The sequence below is a fragment of the Macaca nemestrina genome, chromosome 15 (genome assembly GCF_043159975.1).
Source record: "Macaca nemestrina isolate mMacNem1 chromosome 15, mMacNem.hap1, whole genome shotgun sequence".
Lineage (NCBI taxonomy): Eukaryota > Metazoa > Chordata > Mammalia > Primates > Cercopithecidae > Macaca > Macaca nemestrina.
Window position 1 is genome coordinate 1,164,697 of NC_092139.1, and position 23,073 is coordinate 1,187,769.

The following is a 23,073-nucleotide window of genomic DNA, read 5'->3' on the forward strand; positions in this document are numbered from 1 at the left end:
CCGGGGCGATGCTTCCACCCTGGACTCCGCGTTCCGTTCCGGGACAGCCTGCTCAGCTGCATCTGTTTCTCGAGCGCTGCCGCCTCAGGGCAGCTCTGCCCCTCCTGCTGCCTCCAGTCCTGAGGGAGGGGCTTGCCCCACCTTCTAAATTCCAATTTTTATATCATTGAATTATGTGATTAGATATTAATTTAATGATAAAACCACTCTGAAAGCTCTTCTCACTCCTGGGTGTTTTGAGGTCGGCTGGGGGGCAAAAGTGGATGGCTACTGTGCTGGGGACGCGGCCGTGGAGGCCGTCGAGGGCCCACTGCAGAGTGCTGGGTGCAGGGGCGTGGGGAGGGCGGCAACCCCCCCTGCAGGGCTGGTGGCTTGGGCTGCCTGTGTCAGGAGGGGAGAGCCGGTGCCTGGTGTGGTGAGGACAGGCCACAGCTCCGGAGCTGCTCTGGTGTCACCAGACTGGCCAAGTCCAAAGTCTCTGAGGCCACCAGCCCTGACTGTCCTGTTGGTCCCACTTTTGAAGCTGCTCCCCAGGACCCCCTGGCCGCTGTGAGCTGGGGTCCCTCCGCTCCTGGCCCATTCGTGGCTGCATCCACAGGGGCTCCCGTGGTCTCCCAGAGCCAGCTCGGGGGTCAGATGGTCGTGGGGGCTATGGTCACTGTGGGAAAAGAGGTTCTGGGCGTCCGTGGAGGGAGGGGCACAGCATGGAGTCTCCAGGACAGTGGCCTCCTTGGTGTGCTGGATGGGCCCTGCCTTGAAGACCACATCTATTCTTGGGCCGTCATGAAATAAACAGTAGTTTGCAATAGCTTGAGAAGTGCCTGCAGAGAGGATGAGAAGGCACCTCTAGCAAAGGGGACTTGGGGACCTCACCAGCCTGCAGCCAGGGAAGGCTTCTCGGAGGAAGGGGCAGCTGTGGTCCTGAAGGTGAGCGGTGGGGGGAAGCAGAGGCTGGACGCCTAGCAAAAGCAGCTGATCTTGGAGGAGAGAGGGAGCTCGGGGCTGGGACGGCCCTTGAGGAACAAACGGTGGGCGGGGCATGGAGGGGCACAGCTGAGCTGCTCACAGCCAGAGATCACTGCCTCCTCGGGGGTGCTAATGAGCACTCAAGGCTGGGCTGGGGTGGTGGGACGCACTGCGGCCTAGAAGTGTCATCCCCTTAGGGAGGCCCCCAAGCCAGGAAGGTGGGTAAGGAAGGCCGGAGCTCGGTCATGGTGATGGGTGTGGCGAGGAGAGGCGGGGGCTGGGACCGCCCTGTGGAGCAGCTCTCGTCATGGGAGGAGGCCCCCAGGTTCAGGGGCTGGCACTTCTTGCTCCAGGTTCAGCTGTCGTGGGAGGTCTGGCCTGGGGCTTGGCATGTTTTGAGCCAGGAAAAACACTAGTGGCTGCTGCCTTTAAAACATAAATAGGTTTGTGTCTTTAATTCCGTATGTGCATTTACACTCCTCTTTATTAGTGGATAAATATTAGAAAATCATCTCTCGGACAGAGTGGCTGAGGGTGGGCCCCTCCAGGGGCCCCGGCTTGGTCTGCAGGGTGAGGCTGTCCCTCCAGGGCTCGTACACCAGCGTGGAGGTCTCGGCCCTCTTGATGGTGAACTTGTAGGAACGGTTGGGCAGCAGGTTTCGGACGTCGAAGGTGCAGGCAGCCACGGGGATGACGCCACACTGGGCGCACTCCTGCTGCGTCCGCGGGTCCAGCAGCCTGAAGCGCAGCTCGTACTGCTCCGAGGCGGCCGGCTGGATGGTGACGAACCAACGAAGCCGGGCCCAGTCCTGGTGGGCCGCCGACTCCTTTCTGTCAAACATGACGGGCATCTTGGTGCTCAGCATGAGCCAGATGTGCGGGATCTTGGCGGCACTGACATCAGACACCAGGCGGTGTTTGACGTGCAGCCGTCCCGGCACCATCATGGTCAGGAAGCTGTCCATGACGGCCGACACGTCCGCCAGCCGCCGCTCCACCAGCGCCCAGTCGGCCAGGAAGGGCCGTGGGTCCGGCGACTGGAGCAGGGCGTCCAGCTCAGCACGGCCATGGTCCAGCTGCTCCAGCAGGTCCCCGAGCAGCAGGAGCTGGATCTTGGTCTGAGCTGTGCCCACCTTCTTCATGCGCTGGAACTTCCAGGGGTCGATGAGCTGGAACACGGCGCTGGGCAGCACCAACGGGTTCTGGTCGCCCAGGGCGAGGTGCTTGGGCAGGACCTCGATGTAGTAGGAGCACTTACGCAGCAGCTGCATGCGGGCGTGGTGGCGCTTGAGCAGGTGCGGGCTCAGGTCCGAAGTCAGGAACTCACGCAGGGCATTGCGGCGCTCGGTGTAGGTCCTCCACGCCTCTGGCTCCAGCAGCTGCTGGTCATCTGCCTCCTCCTGGTCCAGGAAGGACTGGGGATTGCCCAGCTTCATCTTGTCTAGGCCCAGGCCTGCCATGTGGGAGCTCATTATCCGGGAGCTGGGGGGAGGGCTGGGTGTCAACTGCCAGGCGGGCTGGCCTCCCCTGGGCCGTGGCACGCTCGGGGGATGGATTCAGCCCACTGCCCCCATGCTGGGCCTCTGTCCTTCCTCGGGGGCACAACTCGCTGGGAAGAGGCTGCCTGGAGGGCTGGATGGGCAGGCTACAGATCTGGACACAGTTTATGCTGAGGAGCATAAACCTCTACTGACAACCGGTGGCCTGCGGGACAGGACAGGGAAGAGCTAGGACTGCGGACTTCTGGCCAGAACAGCCAGGGCAGAAACCCCAGCCCTGACCTGTGGCCTGGCAAGGGCCCCAGTTCCTAGCCCTGGTACTGAAAGGGGGTGCTGGCACCCTCAGGGCCGTGGAGAGGGGACAGCGTGGTCCTAAGCAGCCCAGAACCCCCCTTAGGGACACTCGTGGGCCATCTTCCCGCTCCGGTTCTCCGTGGGGACTCTCTACGCCTCACCGCAGTCGTAGAGCAGAGACGGGCCTCACCAAAGGCTAAGCCAGCTGGCCAGTCAGCGTGGGAGGAGGGCGGCCAGGCCTGGACCCGGAGGAGCAGCCCTCCTCCTACGCTGTGGGCCCTCCCTGTGGACCCAGGACCCTGTCCCTGGTGAGCTCACGGACCCCACAAGCAACACTCCGTTTCCCAGACGGAGCCTGAGGCTAAGACGCTTGGTTCTTGCCCTCATCCAGGGTTTCAGCCCAGTGCTGAGCCGAGGCTGACCCTCTGTCTGTGGGTGCACCGGCTGAGTGCAGCTGTGGCCCCAGCCTCTGCCGCAGCTCCCTTGAGAGCAAGCCGCACCCTGGCTGCTGCCCCGGCTCCCAGCAACCCTGGAGATCTCAGGTTGTCACAGCCACCAGGGCCTGGGATGAACCGCAAATGAGAGCTAAGCAGTTGTGTGAGTTCCCTAAGGCCACACAGGTAGGTGCAGCCATGTTTGCCTCACGCCCAAACGGACGACCCTTGACCTTCCTGGGGCAGCGGGGTGAGAACAGGACCCTCGGACAGCAGGGAGTGTGTCTAGGGTGAGGTGCCAGCTGAGAGCAGGACCCCGGGACGCCAGGCCTAAGCCCTGCTCTGGCTGGAGGCTGGGGCGGGTTTCACCACTGGAGGGAAATCGTGCCTCTGTTCCAGAGATGTCTTCCAGTCTCCAGCAGCTGCCCAGGTGGAAAACCCAGAGGGGCTGGTCGTGAACCCTGGAAAGCGGTTCCGAACCCCTCGCTGCTTCCTTCACACCCCTGGTCCCAGGCCCGCTTCCCTGAGACCACCAGGTGCCCGCACCCTACCTCCTCCACCACACTCCCCTAGGCTCCCCTGGCCCGGGCCCACCTCCCCGGCCGCTCTGCCTGCCCCTTACCTTCCTGAGACCCCCAGCCCTCCTTTCCCAGCCCCCGCCGCCGCCCCAGACCCGCGCCCACTTGCCCTGCCTCCGAAGCGGAGCCGCGCGCGGACTTCCCAGAGCCCAGCCTCCCTCCGCGCTCCGCGGGTTGCCCTGGGGACCAGGGGCTTTTGTGACGCTGCTGCCCAGGGCCGGGGGGGTGGGGACCCAGGACCCTGAGCCGAGGAATCTTCCATCCGCTTCGCTTCCTGGGGAGCCCCAGACTTCTGGGGGCCCGCGTCCCCGGCTTGGGGGCCACCTCGGGTGGCTGGTCCAAGAGCCGGGCTCCAAGTGGGGTTCCCGTCCCCACGCACCCCCGGCTTTCGGCGGGGCGCAAGAGCCTCAGGTGACTGGGAGGGGGTTCCTGCTCAACCCCCCAGTCCTAGTGCACTCCTCGGAGTCCCTCGGAGGAATCTGGGAGCGAGGCAGGGCCCCGTGACCCGGCACACGGACCACACAGTGCAGAGGAGGGGGTGGCTCCGCCCAGCAAGGCCCCGCCCATCACAGGCTCCTCCCACCACGGGCTCCCCCCACCTCAGACTCCTCCCACCTCAGGCTGCCCCCAATCCCGCAACCGCCCCTCCCACCACAGGCTCCTCCCAGCGCAGGCTCCTCCCACCACGGGCTCACCCCACACGGCCCCTCCCACCACAGGCTCCTCCCACCACGGGCTCCTTCCGTAAGGGGCGAGGGGTCTCCCACCTGGGGCCGCCCAAGCTCAGGCCCCGACCTGACTCTGGATAAATGGGGTCTTCATAGCTCCAGGGAGCCCCACAGAGGAGCTCTGAGGCCATCTGGTCCCGTCTGTATCCGTTCCATTGGGCTCAGGGCCTCTGGGATCCTCCCCTTCCCCCACAGCACACCCCAGCTACCTGGGGTTCTGCGGGGGTGACAATCTCAGACACCCCAAGGTGCCCCTCCTTCACCTTCAGGAAGATGCTGGAGGAAGAAACTCTTTCCATCCTCCTCATCTCATCCCCACGGAGGTCAGTGCTGGGGCCTCTTCCAGGATGGGCGTCTTTGAGCCCCTCCCAGGCTCTTCTGTAACCTGAGCTTCCCCCTCCTCCCGGCGACCCCACCTCGGAAGAGCTTTCCTTTGGCGCTTGGAGGCCTCAAGGGGTTAGGCCTGGCAGGAAGTGGGTGGGTGTGGGTGGTTTTTTTTTGAGATAGCGTCTTGCTCTGTCACCATGCTGCAGTCTCCACCTGCTCACTGCAGCCTCCACCCCCGGGCTCCAGTGATCCTCCCACCTGGGTCTTTCTGATGCTTTAGGATTACAGGTGTGAGCCCCGCGCCCAGTCCTGTTGGGTGCTGTTTCTGCCTTGCCCTCCCTGCCTGGGCTGGAACTCAATAAATGTCAGCTATTGTTGTTGTTGTTGTTGTTATTTAGGGCTCCAGGGGACAAAGCCAGGCTGTTTGGAGAAGGGGGTGCTGTCTGACACAGAGGCTTGGGAAGCAGTAGGAGTTAGACCCCTTACCCCCCACCCTGCAGCCCACTCACAGAGAAGCAGGGTGGGGGCAGAGCAGCCTCCCCTTCTCTTCTGGGGCCAGGCAGGTCCTGGATGTCTGCTCTCTCCTGGGTTCCACCCTATCCCCTTTCATTCAATTTCTGATTTCTAATCTAATTTTTTTTTTTGAGACAGAGTCTCGCTCTGTCACCCAGGCTGGAGTGAGTGGCACGATCTTGGCTCACTGCAAGCTCCGCCTCCCAGGTTCACGCCATTCTCCTGCCTCAGCCTCCCAAGTAGCTGGGACCACAGGCACCCACCACCACGCCCAGCTAATTTTTTTTTGTATTTTTAGTAGAGATGGGGTTTCACTGTGTTAGGCAGAATGGTCTCGATCTCCTGACCTCAGGATCCGCCCGCCTTGGCCTCCCAAAGTGCTGGGATTACAGGCATAAGCCACTGCGCCCAGCCTCTAATCTAATTTTTTAAAGTTAAACTTTTAGGCAGGCTGGGTGGCTCAGGTCCATAATCCCAGAACTTTGAGAGGCCGAAGTGAGAGGATCCCTTGAGGCCAGAAGTTTGAGACCAGCCTGGGCAATATAGGGAGACCCCTGTCTCTACAAATAACTTGAAAAATTAGCTGGGTGTGGTGGTGTGCACCTGTGGTCTCAGCTACTTGGAAGGCTGAGGCTGGAGGATCACCTGAGCCTGGGAAGACTAGGCTGCAGTGAGCCAAGATGGTGCCACTGCACTCCAGCCTGGTAACAGAGGGAGACCCTGTCTCTAAAAAGAATAATAATGGCTGGGCGCAATGACTCGCGCCTATAATCCCAGCACTTTGGGAGGCTGAGGCAAGCAGATCACCTGAGGTCAGGAGTTCGAGACCAGCCTGGCCAACATAGTGAGTGAGACCCAGTCTCTACTAACAATACAAAAATTAGCTGGGCATGGTGGCGCATGCCTGTAGTCCCAGCTACTCGGGAGGCTGAGGCAGGAGAATCGCTTGAACCCAGGAGGTGGAGATTGCAGTGAGCCGAGATTGTGCCATTGCACTCCAGCCTGGGTGCAGTAAGACAGACCTGTCTCAAAAATCATAATAATAATAAAGTTAAATTTTAGTTTTAAGATAATTGTAGATTTACCTGCAGTTGTAGGAAGAAACACAGAGGTCCCGTTACCCTCTACCCAGCGTCCCCAGTGGTAGCATCTTGCAAGACTGCAGTGCACAGTCACGCCAGGACCTTGAACCGATACAGACGCAGGACAGTGCCACCCCATGAGACCCCGACATGTTCTTTATGGCCACGCTGCTCCCTCCCACCCCTCCCTAGCCCTGCAACCACTCATCTCTCCGGCTCTGTCTGGTCGTTTCAAGAAGGTCCTGTCGGTGCAGGCTTTCAGTATGCAGCCTTGGGACTGGCTTCTTGGGCTCAGCATAGTCCTCTCCATGCAGAGCCAATGGTCACTCCTGTTCACTGCTGGGCACCAGGGGCCAGTTCGTGCTTAGTCTTGCTCAACCCTGTTTGTGGCCACCAGGGCATGGGCAGTGAACACTTTGGGTCTGTTGTCCCTGGTGGACACAGCTTCCCTGGGCCCTGAGGATGGTGAAGGCTGGGGATAGTGGGGCCAGTCATCGGGGAGAGAGTGCACCCTGACTGCTGAGACCCTCAGAGCTGTACCCTTCAGATGCATAAACCTGGGTGGGGGTGGCCTGAAGTGGCAGAGCTCCTGCCACCAGCCTCCATCTAAACGCTAGGAAGGGCGTGCACCCCATCTTCCTGTCTGTATCCTCACTGCTGTTGTAAGCTCAGTGCTCTTACAGATGGGGAAACTGAGGCACAGGGAGGTTCAGCACTGTGTGCCCAAGGTCATGTGGCCAGTGAGTCTGACAGCAGGATTCCAGCCCTGGTCTTTTTTTTGGGGGGGGACGGAGCCTTGCTCAGCTGCCGAGGCAGGAGTGTAGTGGCACCACAATCTGAGCTCACTGCAACCACCATCTCCCAGATTCAAGTGATTCTTCCGTCTCAGCCTCCCAAGTAGCTGGGATTACAGGTGCCCACCATCATGCCTAATTTTTGTATTTTAGTGGAGACGGGGTTTCACCATAGTTGCCTAGGCTGGTCTTGAACTCCTGACCTCAGGTGATGCACCCTTCTTGGCCTCCTAAAGTACTGGGATTACAGGTGTGCCCGTGCCCGGCCTCTTCTTTTTTTAAAAAATAGAGATGGGAGTCTCACTATGTTGCCCAGGCTGGTCTTGAACCCTTGGGCTCAAGCGATCCTCCTGCTTGGCCTCCGCAAATGCTGGTATTACAGGAGTGAGCCGCCTCACCTGGCCAAGCCCCAGTCTCCTGACCCCGTCCCGAGTGATCCTGTGCCCAGGCCCCTTTCCTCACTCCCCTCTGTGCCACCCATCCGGTTAGGGCTGAGGGAGGAGGTGAGTCATGGGTGAGGGCACAGCAGGGAGGGAAGGAGCTGCTGACACGGACACCTGGCAGGGGCCCTACACTGGGCTGTGTTGCACCTGGTGGGTGAGGTGAGGAAGGGGTGGATGGGCGGGCACAGCTTGGAGGGCAGTGGGACAGGGTAGCTGGGCCTGCGGGGCTGGGGATTCTGAGGACCACCGGGGAGGAGCTGGATGGAGCTGGCCTTGGCTGCTTGCCGACCGCGCTCACCATGGCATGTGTGCAGTGCAAGGGCAGCAGGTGCAAGGAGGGGGAGATGGGGTGGACGTGGGGAGCTGATCTGTGGGCCGGTGGGGTAGTGGGGGTGAGACATGCCTGGGCAGAGGCCCAGTGGGGCCCTAACCCTGACAGCCAGGCCTGCCTCTGGCTCCGGCTGGGCATGGAATGTGCTGAGTCCTATGCCACGATCCCGTGGCTCTAAGGGACAGGGAGTGTCTGGAAGGAATCTGCATTCAGTGCCCTGAACACCTGACCCCAGTGTGGTGAGCACAGGAGCCTTCCACAGCCTGAGGAGGCCTCCCTGGGGCTCTGCGGCCTTGGTGTTCTAGGAGGGAGGAGTCACGTCCTGGGGGGGATTTAGGAGAGCTGGTGGCCACGCCTGTAGTCCCAGCACTGTGGGAGACAGGAGGATCGCTTGAGGCCAAGAGTTCAAAACCAGCCTGGGCAACATAGTGAGATCCCATCTCTACAAATAATAAAAAATTTATCTGGGCATGGTGGCTCACACCTGTAGTCCGGCAGGAGGATAGCTTGAGCCCAGGAGATCGAGGCTGCAGTGAGGCGTGATGGTGCCACTGCACTCCAGCCTGGGCGACAGAGTGAGACCCTGTTTCAAAAAAAAAAACGTAAAAGAAAAGAAACTGGGCCGGGCACGGTGGCTCAAGCCTGTAATCCCAGCACTTTGGGAGGCCAAGACGGGCGGATCACAAGGTCAGGAGATCGAGACCATCCTGGCTAACACGGTGAAACCCCGTCTCTACTAAAAAATACAAAAAATTAGCTGGGCAGTGGTGGCGGGCGCCTGTAGTTCCAGCTACTCAGGAGGCTGAGGCAGGAGAATGGTGTGAACCCGGGAGGCGGAGCTTGCAGTAAGCCGAGATCGCGCCACTGCACTCCAGCCTGGGCAACAGAGAGAGACTCCATCTCAAAAAAAAGAGAAAAGAAACTGGTGGGCAAAAACCCCACCTGCATGTGTGATGGGAGGAGAAGGCGCCCGGGGAGGGGAGGAGACGGCGCTGGGGAAGGGAGGAGAAGATGCTGGGGCCCCTCAAAGGCCACCCCCAATTTAGTATTTACAATTATCCACATTTCTGAACACCCTCCCCCGCTCCCAGCAGGACACCTCTCTGGGGCAGAGCCTGCCTTTAGCCTGGCAATGTCCAGCCTCCCAGGGCTCCTGCTGGCTCCAGGCCGTCAGCTCGGACACAGCTTGGCCGCTGGGGTGCCCTGAGAGCCAGGCCACGGGTGTCACTGCCACCCCACAGTGCACACACCAGTCCCCAGACGTGAGACTGCCGAGAAGCCCATCTGTGGCTCCAGGACAGGCAGGTGCGAGAGGGTCTTGTCATTGGCTGGACACTGGTCATGCCTGTTGGAGGGATGTGTTCAACCCACGCATGAAGTGTGGGCACTGATGTGTGTGAGATGTGGGGAAGGGGTGTGAGGCTCCATGAAGGCCACCCAGATGCTGCAGGGGCTGCTGGGGGAGGCCTGCGAGAGGAGCAAGAGACTGCAGATGGGCCCCCACCCCACCCCCACTCAGGACCCCACCCCAGCCTGGCCTGCGGCCGAGCTCCCCGCAATCAGCATCTCGTTTTACTGCATGAAAGCTGGGGTGCTGACAGCCCCCTCACTCGCCTGTCGTTGGCCTTCATTGTAGAGGCCGGAGGCTCAGCGCCTGGTGCGGGGTTAATGATGTTAAAATATCTGGCCAACATTTAAGTAAGCACTTTTCACCTAAGGGCAGCTCAGGCTTGGCAACCACTGCAGGTACTGAACAGCAACACCCTTCCGTGGACCCCCCACTTCTCCGCGGGCATGGTGGCTGATGGACTGTGGTGCCCTTGGGCGTGGGCCGGGCTTGGGTGGGCAGAGCCACTCCGCCTGCCTGGGCCTTGCAGAGGGCAGGAAAGAGGCTGGCCCCGCCCACCCCACCCTCCTAGGCCCCTCTTGGAGCCAGCCCCCGCCCCCGCCCCCGCCCCTGCCGAAGCTGCCCTCTGCCCTCCGGTCGGGGAGGGGACTGTGCACTCCAGAAGCCAAGGAGATCGAATAGGAGGGGCTGTCGGTGTGTCTGAGGCAGGGGGTCCGCCCTGCGCCCCACCCAGCCCGAACGCCAGCCCGGACGCCGGTGGGAACGGTGTGCCTCCTGGATCCAGGGGACCTCTGAGTGACCACAGGGCCGGGGTCCCCTGTCGCCCCACGGCCGGTGCAGGGAGCGCTGGACACCGGGTCCCACCGGCCCCGCCAGTTCCTCCTCCGCGCTCGTGGGCTCCCATGGCCCTCGGCCCAGCGCGGTGACCCGGGGGGATGGAGCCCTTCCTCAGGAGGCGGCTGGCCTTCCTGTCCTTCTTCTGGGACAAGATCTGGCCTGCGGGCGGCGAGCCGGACCACGGCACCCCCGGGTCCACGGACCCCGGCGCCGACCCAGTGCCCGCGCTCCCCGCGGAGCCCGGCAGCCCCTTCCCGCAGCTCTTCCTTGCGCTCTACGACTTCGCGGCGCGGCGCGGGGAGGAGCTGAGTGTCCGCCGCGGGGACAGGCTCTGCGCCCTCGAGGAGGGGGGCGGCTACATCTTCGCGCGCAGGCTCTCGGGCCAGCCCAGCGCCGGGCTCGTGCCCATCACTCATGTGGCCAAGGCTTCTCCCGAGACGCTCTCAGACCAACCGTGAGTACCTCGACCTGGAGTCAGAGCCTGCCTCGCCCTAGTCTGGGGAGTCTGGAAAACGGCAGGAGTTTGAGTTTGAAATCGCATGTCCGTGGCTATCTGTTCATTCATTCGTTCATCCCTGCATTCATTCAGGGGCAGTTGATGAGCCCCGGGCCGGCAGGCAGGGTAGGAGAACAGCAGAGTCTGCTGTGCGCTGCCAAGAGGGAGAGGAGGCTCCACAGGCCTGGTCAGGTCCAGGGGACACCAGCTGCACCAGCCCAGCACCCAGCGGGCGGTTCCTCCAGGACCCTGCCTGGCTGGCCAGGCCCTCCCGCCCTCACACAGGGAGTCCAGTGTTCATAGAGTGTTCATGGAGTGGCCACTCTTTGGAGGGCAGGGGCTGGGGGCTGGGAGGCACCAGATGACATAGGGGCTCATGCTCCAGGAGCTCTGGGTGAGGGCAGGTGAGCAGGGGCTGCAGAGGCACCTAGTCCAGATGCCCAGTGCAGCTGCTCTGAGCAGCTTCCTTGGTCCTGTGTCCAGCTGGGCCAGGCCTGAGCCCTGGAGACCTCCGGGTCAGCCTTGCTCAGGGCCACTTCCAGCCTCCTGGGGGACCCTTGGCACTCACACATCGTCCTGAGGGTTGCATGGGGTGGGTGAAGCCAGAGTCATGGGAAGGTGTCTTCTGAGAGGCCCCAGGCCCTCACCGCACACCTGCCTCGCTTGCCCTGAGCAGTGGTTGGGGGGCAAGCAGCCATTGTGATGGGAACGGGTTCACAGTCACCGCAGGTGTGGAGGGCAGATCCCTTCAGCAGTTCCTGGAGGGCAGGGCTTGGGGTAGAGCAGTGCTGTCCATAGGCAAAGCTAATGACTATTTGCCTAGGCTGGAGATTAAAAGACTAACCACACTCAGGTGTCATTAGCTCCAGACACCTGGCCCCACGCCCCAGGGAGAGACCTCAGGCACATCCCCTGCATCTCAGCAACCACACAGGGGCCCACCTCCGACCTCCAAGCCCTGATATGGGTGTCAGAGGGCTGGCGATGTGTCGGGGAAACACCTGTGTCTCATGCCCACACTCCGCAGTGCCAGGAGGGGCCTGAGTCCCTTCACACGTGAGAGGGTTGCGTCTCCCTGCCAGCAGACCCCAGAAGGCAGGGCCCCTGGCTGACAGAGCATCCATGGAGCCAGCATCTCAGGCCGCCGCCTCCCAGTCCCTGGTCCCACAGCTCTTCTTCTCCATCTTCATTCCTTTCAACCTCAGCCCAGCCCCATGGCCCTGGCCATGCCGGTTTCTGTTCCTGCTGCCCCCATTGCCCCCCAGGTCCCCGGGGCAGGGGTGCCAGACTGTCCTCCATCTTGCCCAGTTCCAGCAGCCACATCTGCCCAGGATGGCACGGCTGTACCCCAGCCCCGAATCTTGTGTTGACTCTGAGGCCCACCTTGGGTCCTCTCCTAGTCCCGCTCCTCGGGTGGTTTCAGCCCCACCCTGACACCCGGCTCACTCTGCTTCCTCCTTCTGGTGCTTACAGGGTGTGCCCTGGGGCGGGGGAGTGGCAGGTATCCCTCCCTGGGTCCCAGGAAGCTTCAGGGTGGGAAGCTGAGTCAGGTGTGGAGTCCCTGCCTTGGCCTTCGGAAGCAGAGATATGTAGTCGAGGTGGGGCTGGGAGCATTTCTATCTTCCTTCCAAGCATGCCTCTGGAGTGAGTAGATGTGACCTGGTGGGTGACCCACCTGGACAGGGGAGCCCCAGCAGGCCCCTCTCCTGACACCCGGTGTGGGCTCCTCGTGTTTGGACATCTGAGGAGTGGGTGCCTGGGAGCTCCCGGCCACTGTGCCACCATGTTCAGAGTGGTCTCACCTCCACCTGGCTTTTCGGACGGGGGGGTCTGTGTGGACAGAGGCCAGTGGGCTTGGGGCCATCCTGTACTGGGCACAACTCTTCAGAATAGGGTGCAGGATGCTTTGAATGTTCACCCAGCAACCCCCCTGCAGCCGCCCATTGGCTGCCCCTCCTGATCTCCTGCCCAGCCTGGCTTAGGCCGCCTCCTCAGGACAGAGCTCTGCATGGGCCATCCCCACTACCCAACTGCCTGAGGCAGGTGGGCTGTGCCTAGCCAGGTGGCGCCTGTGGCCCTGTACGACCACACCAACAGCCCAACAGTGCTTCCGGGCAGCTCATCAGGCCGTCGGCTCCGTGTCCGCGCAGGGGCTCAGTGAAGCCGAGTTTGGAGGCCTGTGGCCTATGGCCAGGGCTGACTGTTAACCTATGGCTGGAGCTGGCGGTCACTATGAACAGGAAACTGGAGGTCATGCCCAGCAGGGCTAACAGAGAGCCCACGGCCAAGGTGAGGACGCTCAGGGCTGAGCAGGAGGATGGGGGCTGAGGCAGTGCAGACCTTGAGCTGGGACTCCAGCCCTGCCACAGGGTGGACCTTCTCCCTGAGAGGCAGTGGGACCGCTGGGCTCAGCCCTGCCACCAGCATGGAGGAGAGCATGTGGGGCCACTGGCTGAGGGGCCTGCAAGGTGACGCCGCACCTGCTGTTTTCAGCTGGTACTTCAGTGGAGTCAGCCGGACCCAGGCACAGCAGCTGCTCCTCTCCCCACCCAACGCACCGGGAGCCTTCCTCATCCGGCCCAGCGAGAGCAGCCTCGGGGGCTACTCACTGTCAGGTACCTGGGGCGGCCCCTCCTGCCTCTGTCCCCCACCAGTCCAGTGCTCTTGACCTTGGGGCAGTTGGTCTCTAGGCAGTGCCGGGTCCTGAATCACACCCCACGCCACTGAGGGCCCAACAGCAGATATGCCGGTCACCTCCTGCATTTGCTCACTTACCCATTCATTCATTCATTCATCCGTCATTCATCCACTCACTCATTTATAACATCACTCATTCACTCGTTCATTCATTCCTCACTCACTAATTCACTCACTCATTCACTCATTCATTCATCGTTCATTCACTCCTCACTCACTCATTAATTCACTCATTCATCCACTCATTTGCTTGTTCATTCACTCCTCACTCACTAATTCACTCATTCATTCATTCACTCATTCACTCATTTATTCACTGATTTGTTCACTGGCTTATTCTTTCATTCATTTGCTTATTCATTCACTCATTCACTTTTTCCTTCTTTCCTTCCTTATTCCTTCATTCATTCACTGAATTATGGACTCATTCATTCTACAAGTATTTATTAAGTGCCTACTCTGCACACACTGTCAGCAGAAAAGCTCCAACCTGGACCCCTCTCGCTGCCCCGCCCCAGCCTATGGCTGCCCACACTGCCTCCTCCACACAGCTAGGTCTGAGCCAGACCCCTTAGGTGGGTTGTGGCCAGCATCCTCTGGGGTGAGAGGGTCGGGGCAGCTGGCAGCCGAGGCAGGGGTCTCCATCTCTGAACCCTTCCTAGTCCGGGCCCAGGCCAAGGTCTGCCACTACCGGGTCTCCATGGCAGCCGATGGCAGCCTCTACCTGCAGAAGGGACGGCTCTTTCCTGGCCTGGAGGAGCTGCTCACCTACTACAAGGCCAACTGGAAGCTGATCCAGAACCCCCTGCTGCAGCCCTGCGTGCGTCAGGTGGGCCTATGCCTGCCAAGCTGCCCCACACTGGCCTGAGGCCTGGCCCTGTTCTAGGTGCTCCTCCCTACCCCGTCTCAAAGCCCCTGCCCAGGCCTGGGAACATGGGGCATCCCAGCGGCCCCTGCACATGCTGCTCTTTGCTGGTGTCTCCGAGGGCTGTTGGGATTCCTGGGGGTCTGGGAGTCGGGAGAGGAGAGCTGTAGCAGTGCCCGGCTCTGCAGGGAGCAGCCAGGAGGGTGGGGCCAGTTTGGGGAAGGCACTCAAGGCTGCCCCAGGCCCCAAGGGTGGAAGCTGTGGGAGGAGACGCGGATCACAAGATGCTGCACCTGGGCTGGAGCTGCTGGATCCCGGGGACTGTCCCCGATGTGAGCCACCCTGCTGAGGGCCAGGGCAGCAATCTGGTTTCTCTGGTCTCATAATGACAGCCCGGCCAGCAGCAGTAATGAACATGTGTAGACGGATATCCGGCTGGGGCAAAGGTGCCACTTAGGCCCCCAGAGCAATGAGATCCCGCAGGGCTGGGCCAGGCCTCCAAGTCCAGCACCCACTCCCCTTTGTCCCGGCCAGGGTGGGGTGAGTGTGTGCTGGGGACGGGGGTGCCCGCTGGAGGCCTGGTGTGGGGGCTCTGCCTGGGACAGAGCACAGGGGCCCATGCTGACCAGCCTCCCTGCCCACACTTCCTGGGGGGAGCGGGCAGGGCACTGAGCTCCCTGCTTTTCAGAAGGCCCCGCGGCAGGATGCGTGGGAGCGACCACACTCCGAATTTGCCCTTGGGAGGAAGCTGGGTGAAGGCTACTTTGGGGAGGTGTGGGAAGGCCTGTGGCTGGGCTCCCTGCCCGTGGCGATCAAGGTCATCAAGTCAGGTGAGGCCCCGAGATCCTGCGCCACGGCCGGGCCCCACACCCGCTGTCCAACCCTCAAGCCCTGGGGCAGTGATGTCCGTGGCGTGGGCCAATCCTGGAGCCATACCCTGTCTCGCAGCCGACATGAAGCTCGCTGACCTCGCCAAGGAGATCCAGACGCTGAAGGGCCTGCGGCACGAGCGGCTCATCCGGCTGCACGCGGTGTGCTCGGGCGGGGAGCCTGTGTATATCGTCACGGAGCTCATGCGCAAGGGAAACCTGCAGGTCTTCCTGGGCAGTGAGTCCCTCCCTGCTGCCACATGGCCGCGCCTGCGGCCGCCCCTTCCCTTCCGGGCAGAGCTGAACCTGCCGGGGTCCCGAGGTGAACTGGGCCTCTCTACCGGGAGCAGGTGGCCCCGGCTCCAGATCCCATCCCTGTCTGGTCTCCAGCCAACAGAGGGCTGGGGCCAGGTCTGGGCCAGGCCAGAGCCTTGTGGTTCCGGGGCTGGGGCTGGGGGAGTGCGGTCCCATCTGGGTCATCAGCCTTGGTCTGATGGGATGTGGACCCAGCCCAGCCTCTGGCTCTTCTCTGCCCCGGTCTTTATTAGGGGCCTGGGCTGGCTGCCAGGTCACCGTGGTGAGTACAGCACCCTCCCCCTGTCTCACTCGGGGCTTCCTGCAGCCTTAGCCATCTTAGAGATGAGGAGGCTGAGGCATGGGGAAAGGTGACGTGGGTGGACGCTGGCCTCTCTGGCTGTTGGCCCTGCACCGTGAAAGGCCCCGCGCTGTCTCCTGCAGGCCCCGAGGGCCGGGCCCTGCGTCTGCCGCCGCTCCTGGGCTTTGCCTGCCAGGTGGCTGAGGGCATGAACTACCTGGAGGGGCAGCGCATTGTGCATCGGGACTTGGCCGCCAGGAACGTGCTTGTGGACGATGGCCTGGCTTGCAAGGTGGCTGACTTTGGCCTGGCCCGGCTGCTCAAGGTCAGCGGAGGCTCTGGGCCCCTGACTGCTCGAGGGGGTGGGTGAGGGGGGCCCCAGTCCACCTGTCCTACCAGGGGCCTTCCCTGCCCCCAGGACGACATCTACTCCCCGAGCAGCGGCTCCAAGATCCCGGTGAAGTGGACAGCACCTGAGGCGGCCAGTTACCGTGTCTTCTCCCAGAAGTCGGACGTCTGGTCCTTCGGTGTCCTGCTGTATGAAGTGTTCACCTATGGCCAGTGTCCCTACGAAGGTGCATCCCCAGGCAGCCGCGGGGAGGAGGCAGGCTCTGCCCAGGAGTTACTGGCCCCGGGCCTGGACCTGTTAGCAGGGGATTGGAGGGTCTGGCCAAGGGCAGGCAGGTGACACGGGGGCTATGGGAGGCCTCCATTGGGACCCCCAGGCAGAATCAAGGCAGCTCTTGCCCCACGCCTCCCAGGCATGACCAACCACGAGACGCTGCAGCAGATCATGCGAGGGTACCGGCTGCCGCGCCCGGCTGCCTGCCCGGCAGAGGTCTACGTGCTCATGCTGGAGTGCTGGAGAAGCAGCCCCGAGGAACGGCCCTCCTTCGCCACGCTGTGGGAGAAGCTGCACGCCATCCACAGATGCCTTCCCCGAGTCCTCACGTGACTCAGGGCTCCGGGCTCCACCAGGCCAGCCCCTCCTCCCTGCAGAGCGTCCACTCGAAGGGATGCTGGTCGGCCGGACCGAGGAGCCTCTGGCTGTGGGCCTCAGGCACCAGCGTGCACATGCATTTGTGCACCAGGCAGACACGTGGCCGTGGGCCTCAGGTCCTGGCGTGCACACGTGTTTGTGCACCAGGCAAACATGTGCAGACGGTGGAGGGCTCACGTTCTCTGTGCAGTGTGACACGTGTCCCTGGCGTCTCAAGAGAGAAAACAGCCCAGGAAGGTGGGGAGAAGCCTTGGAGGCTCTAGGCGGGGAACCCGAGCCCAGCGTGTCTCTTGTCCGGGTCCCCTGGACTCCCTCCCAGGGTCAAGAGCCAAAGGCCCAGTTCTCTCCCCAGTCCCAGCTTGGGTTTGTGGAAGTGACCAGTGCTGGCTCCCGGGCAGACCACGGTGTTGACCCCACTGGGTGCGTGGTGTGTAGGCACGGGGAGGCACCATCACCTGCCCCTCACAGACACGCTGGCGGCCTGTGCACAGACCCACTCATGCACCCGGCACTCAGTAAGCTGCGACTGACCCATGCAGACACGTGCACAGGCTCACATCACACACAGGCTCAGCCCCCAAACGCAGACCCAGGAACTGGAGCACGGGAGTCCACGTGGCTAGAAAATGCAGGTTGGAGCGGCCCCCGTGCGGCCCAGACCCCCAGCCCAGGACATCACGCTGCCCAGACAGTGTGAACCCCAAGGGCATTGGCGGGAGCTGCCTGAGCTGCCAATTCCATCTCCCTGGGCGGGTTCCAGGGGGCACAGGATGGGGGGGCCGGGAGGCTTGGTGGCCTGGGAGCTGCCCTTGGAGGCTATTTCCAGGGGCCTCAGGTTGGGCCCTGGGGGACTTGGAGTCTTCTGGCTGTTCAGGATCAGGCAGGGTTGGTCGGGGGGTCAGAGGTAGATGCCGTGGTGTGCTGGGCAGCAGCTGGCTCAGGAAGCCTCTGGGTGTGAGTGCTCGGGGGCCACCGAGGCAGGAGGGGGCAGGGATGTGCAGGGTCGGCCCTCGCTCACCCCATGTCTGGCTCAGGGAAGCCTCTGCTCAGGTCTTTGTGAAATCAGAAGCAAGGGGGCCGGCGGGGTCTGTTTGGGGTCCCCGGAGACCCTGCCCCCCACCCTCCTGGGAGCCCAGGTTGGCAGCTGTGCCCCAGAAGGCTTTCGGGGACAAAAAGTTTGGAGACAAGTTCAGGCCCGACTGAGTTCCTTGTTCCCTAGAGTTAGGGTCAGCTTTGCACCTGCCGAGCCAATGCGCTGATGGCCACTGTCCACAGGCCAAAGCCTGACTCGGGAGGGAGCTAAGAGATGAGACTCCCATGCGCAAAGGTCAGTGGCCCCGGGGAGGGAAGAGGCCACTCGGAGGCTCAGAGAACGGAGGCGGTCCAGGGGCTTCCTGGGGCCCGTGAGCAGGAAGAACAAGGCCAAGCAGAGGGAAGCAGCAGGAACCAGAACCCCTGCAGATGGTGGGGGCCAGAGGCTTTCTCTGAGCCGTTTGGGACCCTGGCCAGCTGCCCAGTTCCATCTGCGTGGGAGAACCTAGGGGAAGGGCTGGCTCTGGTACCTGGGCCCACTGAGGCCTTGAGCTGAGCTTCCGATTTTGGCATGTCCCCAGCGCCGCAGCCTGGGGGCTCCTCTGGCACAGAAGGCCTTGCTCTCTGTGCTTTCTGTGGCCGCCACTGGGATTAAGGGGACCAGGTGTGTCTGTGGCATCCGTGCCCTCCCAGGCATCTCACCAGCCACCAGCTGAACAAGTTTGGTGCTCCTGGATATCGGGGAGGGGCCAGGGACGTTCCTGCCTCCTGGTGTGGCTTAGACTGAACGTCCTGCACATCCGAACTCAGGGACACTCGAGGCTTCCTGGACACAGACTCACGGCCCAGAGGCCCAAGGCTCGAGGACACCGGGGTGGTGGCAGAGCTGGTGGGCTCTGAGGGACGCTGCCTGGGCAGATGCCCCAGCGCCCTCCTCTGGCATGCCCCACCTCCACCCCTCCCCCTGCATCTCTCCCGACCGACCCCCGGCAGAGCTGGCAGGGCCTGAGGGACACTGCCCAGCCCAGCACCCCGCTGCCCCTCCCTACCTTGGTCAGCCCTGAGCTGGGCTGCTCAGAAATCTATGAACCTGTTAAATAATTATTGTTCTTTTTTTTTTTTTTTTTTTTGAGACGGAGTCTCGCTCTGTCGCCCAGGCTGGAGTGCAGTGGCCGGATCTCAGCTCATTGCAAGCTCCGCCTCCCGGGTTTACGCCATTCTCCTGCCTCAGCCTCCCGAGTAGCTGGGACTACAGGCGCCCACCACCTCGCCCGGCTAGTTTTTTTATTTTTAGTAGAGATGGGGTTTCACCGTGTTAGCCAGGATGGTCTCGATCTCCTGACCTCATGATCCACCCATCTCGGCCTCCCAAAGTGCTGGGATTACAGGCTTGAGCCACCGCGCCCGGCCATAATTATTGTTCTTAATCTCCAAACAATGAGCGGAAGGTTCCATTATTTCTCTTTGCAATAAAAATAAAAGTTCAAATACGCAGAGTTTAGGACTTTCCCTGCCATTCCTTGCAGACTTTGAATTTCCCTCCTCACTCCTTCCTGCCCCCTGAGGCTGCCGATCCAGGCCCCTGCGTTGGAGCCCCTGGTGGACACAGGAGGGTCAGCGGAAGGGTGGGGTGGGCAGGGGCTCCTGGGGAGGGGGTGTCTTGAGTCTCAGGGGCTGGGGGGCAGGCGGCCTTTGGGTGCAGGTGGGGGTCACGCCAGGGCTCACTCAGGCATGGGTGGGGAGAGGGGAGGTGAGCTGGAAGGGAGCAAGGGTCATGGGGCTGGGCAGGAGGCGGCAGAGGCTGGAGGCTGGAGGAGCTGCCTGGGAGGGAGCTGCGCCCCGGGCCCCAGCGCTGTGGGCGCCTCCAGGCCACACTCACGGTCCTTTCCTGCCCCCTGGCGTCCGTGTGGAGGAAGGCAATGCCCGTTTCTTCAGCTGCGGGTGCCCCTGGCCCTGCCCCCCCAGGGATCCCCAAAACCCTCGGGCCCTTCTCTTCTGGGAAGTCCTCCCGGCCGACCCACACAGCTGTCACCGTCCTGACTCCAATCCCTCTTCCCTGCTTGGCCCTTACCCGAGGGCGGGCCTGCCCACGAGGCGGCTCTCAGGATGCCCGCCCACAGCAGCTCCTGGCATTGGGCCCCGTGCTCAGGGGTGGAGTCTGGGGCTGGGTGAGGGGAGGCACCAACGGGTGGAGGAGAAGCTTCCAGAAGTGGGGAGAGAAGCCCCCACCTGTGCCCCCATAGCTCTGAGGGTTGGGAGGCAGCACCTGCAGCCCTCACCGTCCTGCCCTCAGGCTGCAAGGCTCATTCCCAAGGGGGCTCTTGGGTTCCCTGAGTGCCTGAGTGTCCACAGGTTGGACCCCCGAGAAGCCCCAGCTGGGGAGTACTCCTCCCTCCCTCTCCTGTGCTCAGGCCGGCCCTGTGGCTGCTTGCCCAGCAGGTTCCCATGGTGGGGGCACTAAGTGCCCAGATGGGCCCCAGGGGGCGTGAGGACTCGTGGGGCCGGCTGGGCCCTCAGGAGGAGCTGGGGTGCTCTCGAGCGCCTGTGGGTGCTGGGGTGGCTGCTTCCCTGCCTGTCACGAGGAAGTGGGACCGCCCGCCTGCCACGCCCAGCCCTAGGTGCTCCAGCTGGGCCACAGCCTGGTCCTGCCACTGCGCCAGCCATGGTGTCCCGGGACCAGGCTCACCTGGGCCCCAAGTATGTGGGCCTCTGGGACTTCAAGGCCCGGACGGACGAGGAGCTGAGCTTCCGAGCGGGGGACATCTTCCACGTGGCCAGGAAGGAGGAGCAGTGGTGGTGGGCCACGCTGCTGGACGAGGCGGGTGGGGCCGTGGCCCAGGGCTATGTGCCCCACAGCTACCTGGCCGAGAGGGAGACCGTGGAGTCGGAACCGTGCGTGTCCTGAGCTCCTGGGAGCTTTGGCGCAGGCCACCCTCTAGGCACAAGGGAGGGACAGGGCTCTGGGCTGGCCCCAGGGAGGCCCAGGAAGGTGGGACCCCGGCTCCATCTTCCTGTACCCCGAAGTCCAGGCTGGGCATCCCGCTTGGTCCTCGCTCCAGGTCCCATGTGCTGGCACCTGGGAGTGCCCACAGGACTGTCGCTACAGGAGTTGGAGCAGGGGGCTCAGAGGGCATGGCCCCTCCCTTGGGCTCATCCTTGTCACAGCTCAGTGGTGGACACTGCTCTGCCAGGACCCAGGGAGGACAGAGGTCCAGGGTGGACTTCTAGGGGTCCGGTGGCCAGTGACAAGGTCTGTTGGGGCGTTCCAGGGCCTTTGGGGGAACGAAGCTTGCTCAGTTTCCAAACTGCCAGAACCAGACACACGAGCTAGGTAGGGGAGAGGGCGGGCTGCCAGGCAAGCTTCCTGCCTGTTCTGCCCTGCGAGGAACCAGACGGCAGCTGGTGTGGTCCGGCCTCGGCTTCCATGGCTGCTCGGAGCTCAGGCTGGGGAGGGTCTGGGGGAGGGGTTTCTACGACTCACACTCCTGAGATCCCGCTTTTCTCATCATTGATTGGGTACCTACTGTGTGCGTGCATGAATCACGGGCTGTGTAGGGTTAATTCCTGGGGGACCCAAGCAACAAGCAGGGGAGGCTGTAAAGAGGCCATTGGGCAGGGGCCCATGGTGGAGACCCCTGTGTCACATTCAGACCCACCACCTCGTTAGGGAGCAGGGGTGCAGGGATAGGGTCTGGCCAGAGGCTGGTCAGCTCCCAGATGCAAAGACCCTGAGGCCCGGAGAACTCACCCAGGTGAGGAGTGGGAAGGAGGCCAGGTGATTGGAGGGGTGAGTGGGGCAGTGCTCCCAGCTGTGCAGAAGCGGAGGGGGTAGACCCCAGGGGTTCCATGCTGGGCGGTGGTCTTCATGTGGGGTCCGTGTTCCAGTGGCCCGAGGGAGTCAGAGACACAAAGGGCTGGGCACAGGTCACCTGGAGCTTGTGTGAGCTCCACCTGGAAGTCCACAGTCCAGGGCTGGCCCACACCCTGCAGCCGGGAGTTAGTGTGTGTGAGTGACTGTGTGTGTGTGTGACTGTGGGCAAGTGAGCCCACATGCGTGTGTGTGTGTGTTCGGTGTGCAGGTGAACTGTGTGCCTGTGTGGGGGTAGCCCGCATGCATGTGTGTGTGTGTGTTCAGGTGTGCGGGTGAACCATGCGCATGTGTGGGGGTATGCAACTGTGTGAGTGCATGTGTGTACGTGTCACACGTGGGGGTGTGTGCAGGCAGCTCTGGGCAGCCCTACTGCTCAGGTGCCCTCCCCAACTCCACCCTAGGCTCTGACCCTTAGACACGGGCCTCTCAGGGCAGGGTGTGGTCAAGCCTGCCCCTCCCCCCGCTGGGTCCTCAGGGGCCTGTCCTGGCCATTTGGGACATTCAGGGCGTCTGGGTCAGCGACAGCTCCCAATAGCAGCTGTGGTCAGGGCTGGGAGCTTGAGGTGGCAGGCAAGGGTGGCTGTGGTTCCAGGTGGGCAGACTGGGGCCCGCGGGGGGTCCACGTGGGGTGGGCCCAGGTCCGCGCGGGCTCAGACTACTCCTCCCCTGCAGGTGGTTCTTTGGCTGCATCTCCCGCTCAGAAGCTGTGCGTCGGCTGCAGGCCGAGGGTAACGCCGCCGGCACCTTCCTGATCAGGGTCAGCGAGAAGCCAGGCGCCGACTACGTCCTGTCGGGTGCGGCCAGCCTCCGAGCCTGCGGGGGCTCCTTGCTCTAAGCCCTCCCATCCACGTGGTGAACCAGCTCCCTCGGGTTGTGACTGGGGACATGGGCTCCTCTCCAGGGAGCCCCCATCCCCTCCGCCCACCTGGCCCGCTCCTCCCTGGGGCCTGGGGCGGTCGTGGGGCAGGGCCCCTCCCTGGGAGGGCAGGGGCTTCTCCGGCCAGCCCTGCCTGAGGCACTCATGGGAGGTCCTGGCACCTGTGGGAACCTGGTCCAGCATGAGACCCTGAGTCCGGGGTGCACGAGGCGCGAAGAAACCCCATTCCTGCCCCTGAGGATCTCAGTGTGGCTGGGATTTCAGGCAGCTGCCATCCAGGCAGAGGCCATGGGCTGCCTGGCACGGGGGCAGGAGGGGCCAGAGAGCTTGGCCAGAGCAGGCAGGGCAGGAGGGAGCTGTTTCAAGGGAGGGGACGCAGGGGTGGGTACTGAGGAAGCACCAACAGCAACTATGGGGACCCAGAAGCTCTGAGCAGGTGTGGCCAGCAGGGCTGGGGACGCGCAGGGAGGCGTTGGAGCGGGGTGGTGACACCGCTCACGCTCTCCCTCCCAGTGCGGGACGCGCAGGCTGTGCGGCACTACAAGATCTGGTGGCGAGCCGGGGGCCAGCTGCACCTGAACGAGGCGGTGTCCTTCC

General features: G+C 62.7%; 3 protein-coding genes and 1 long non-coding RNA gene across 14 annotated transcripts in view; 2 read left to right on the forward strand and 2 right to left on the reverse strand.

Moving 5' to 3' along the window:
• Positions 1–1,432: 1,432 nt before the first annotated feature.
• LOC105470484 (fibronectin type III domain containing 11) lies at positions 1,433–4,844 on the reverse strand. 9 transcript variants are annotated; one of them, XM_011722536.3, is made up of 3 exons: positions 3,881–3,965; positions 3,582–3,615; positions 1,433–2,448 (listed from the first exon to the last, which is right to left on the reverse strand). In XM_011722536.3, the coding sequence occupies exon 3, from the start codon at positions 2,436–2,438 to the stop codon at positions 1,467–1,469; it is 972 nt and encodes a 323-aa protein (XP_011720838.1). In that variant the 5' UTR covers positions 2,439–2,448; positions 3,582–3,615; positions 3,881–3,965; the 3' UTR covers positions 1,433–1,466. The 9 variants fall into 9 exon arrangements, with proteins under 9 accessions (XP_011720838.1, XP_011720837.1, XP_011720839.1 ...); XM_011722535.3 differs by having other exon boundaries at positions 3,582–3,654; positions 3,881–3,897; XM_011722537.3 differs by lacking the exon at positions 3,881–3,965 and adding an exon at positions 3,816–3,876.
• A 5,361-nt stretch (positions 4,845–10,205) lies between these two features.
• Positions 10,206–16,651, forward strand: LOC105470485 (src-related kinase lacking C-terminal regulatory tyrosine and N-terminal myristylation sites). The gene is made up of 8 exons (XM_011722540.3): positions 10,206–10,628; positions 13,164–13,285; positions 14,030–14,196; positions 14,921–15,062; positions 15,181–15,339; positions 15,840–16,021; positions 16,115–16,271; positions 16,458–16,651. Exons 1-8 carry the CDS (start codon positions 10,273–10,275, stop codon positions 16,649–16,651), a joined length of 1,479 nt encoding a protein of 492 aa, XP_011720842.2. The 5' UTR covers positions 10,206–10,272.
• A 2,521-nt stretch (positions 16,652–19,172) lies between these two features.
• On the reverse strand, positions 19,173–21,652 carry LOC139358409 (uncharacterized). Of its 2 annotated transcripts, none has more exons than XR_011613146.1 (2): positions 21,477–21,652; positions 19,173–20,584 (listed from the first exon to the last, which is right to left on the reverse strand). It is a non-coding gene; the product is annotated as an uncharacterized lncRNA (long non-coding RNA). The 2 variants fall into 2 exon arrangements; XR_011613147.1 differs by having other exon boundaries at positions 19,173–20,588.
• LOC105470724 (protein tyrosine kinase 6) overlaps positions 20,376–23,073 on the forward strand; it is a 10,939-nt gene continuing 8,241 nt past the window's right edge. For both annotated transcript variants that reach the window (XM_071079052.1, XM_071079053.1), the window contains exons 1-3: positions 20,376–20,620; positions 22,272–22,393; positions 22,990–23,073. The exon at positions 22,990–23,073 is cut by the window's right edge and continues 80 nt beyond it. In XM_071079052.1, coding sequence (XP_070935153.1) covers positions 20,391–20,620; positions 22,272–22,393; positions 22,990–23,073 — 436 coding nt within the window. In that variant the 5' untranslated portion in view covers positions 20,376–20,390. The remainder of the gene's footprint in view (positions 20,621–22,271; positions 22,394–22,989) is intronic.

Coding starts and splice junctions, on each gene's coding strand:
- LOC105470484 (XM_011722539.3), bottom strand. CDS start 2,438: ATGAGCTCCCACATGGCAGGCCTGGGCCTAGACAAGATGAAGCTGGGC.
- LOC105470485 (XM_011722540.3), top strand. CDS start 10,273: ATGGAGCCCTTCCTCAGGAGGCGGCTGGCCTTCCTGTCCTTCTTCTGG. Junction 13,286..14,029: donor CGGGGGCTACTCACTGTCAG/GTACCTGGGGCG, acceptor AACCCTTCCTAG/TCCGGGCCCAGGCCAAGGTC. Junction 14,197..14,920: donor TGCAGCCCTGCGTGCGTCAG/GTGGGCCTATGC, acceptor CCTGCTTTTCAG/AAGGCCCCGCGGCAGGATGC.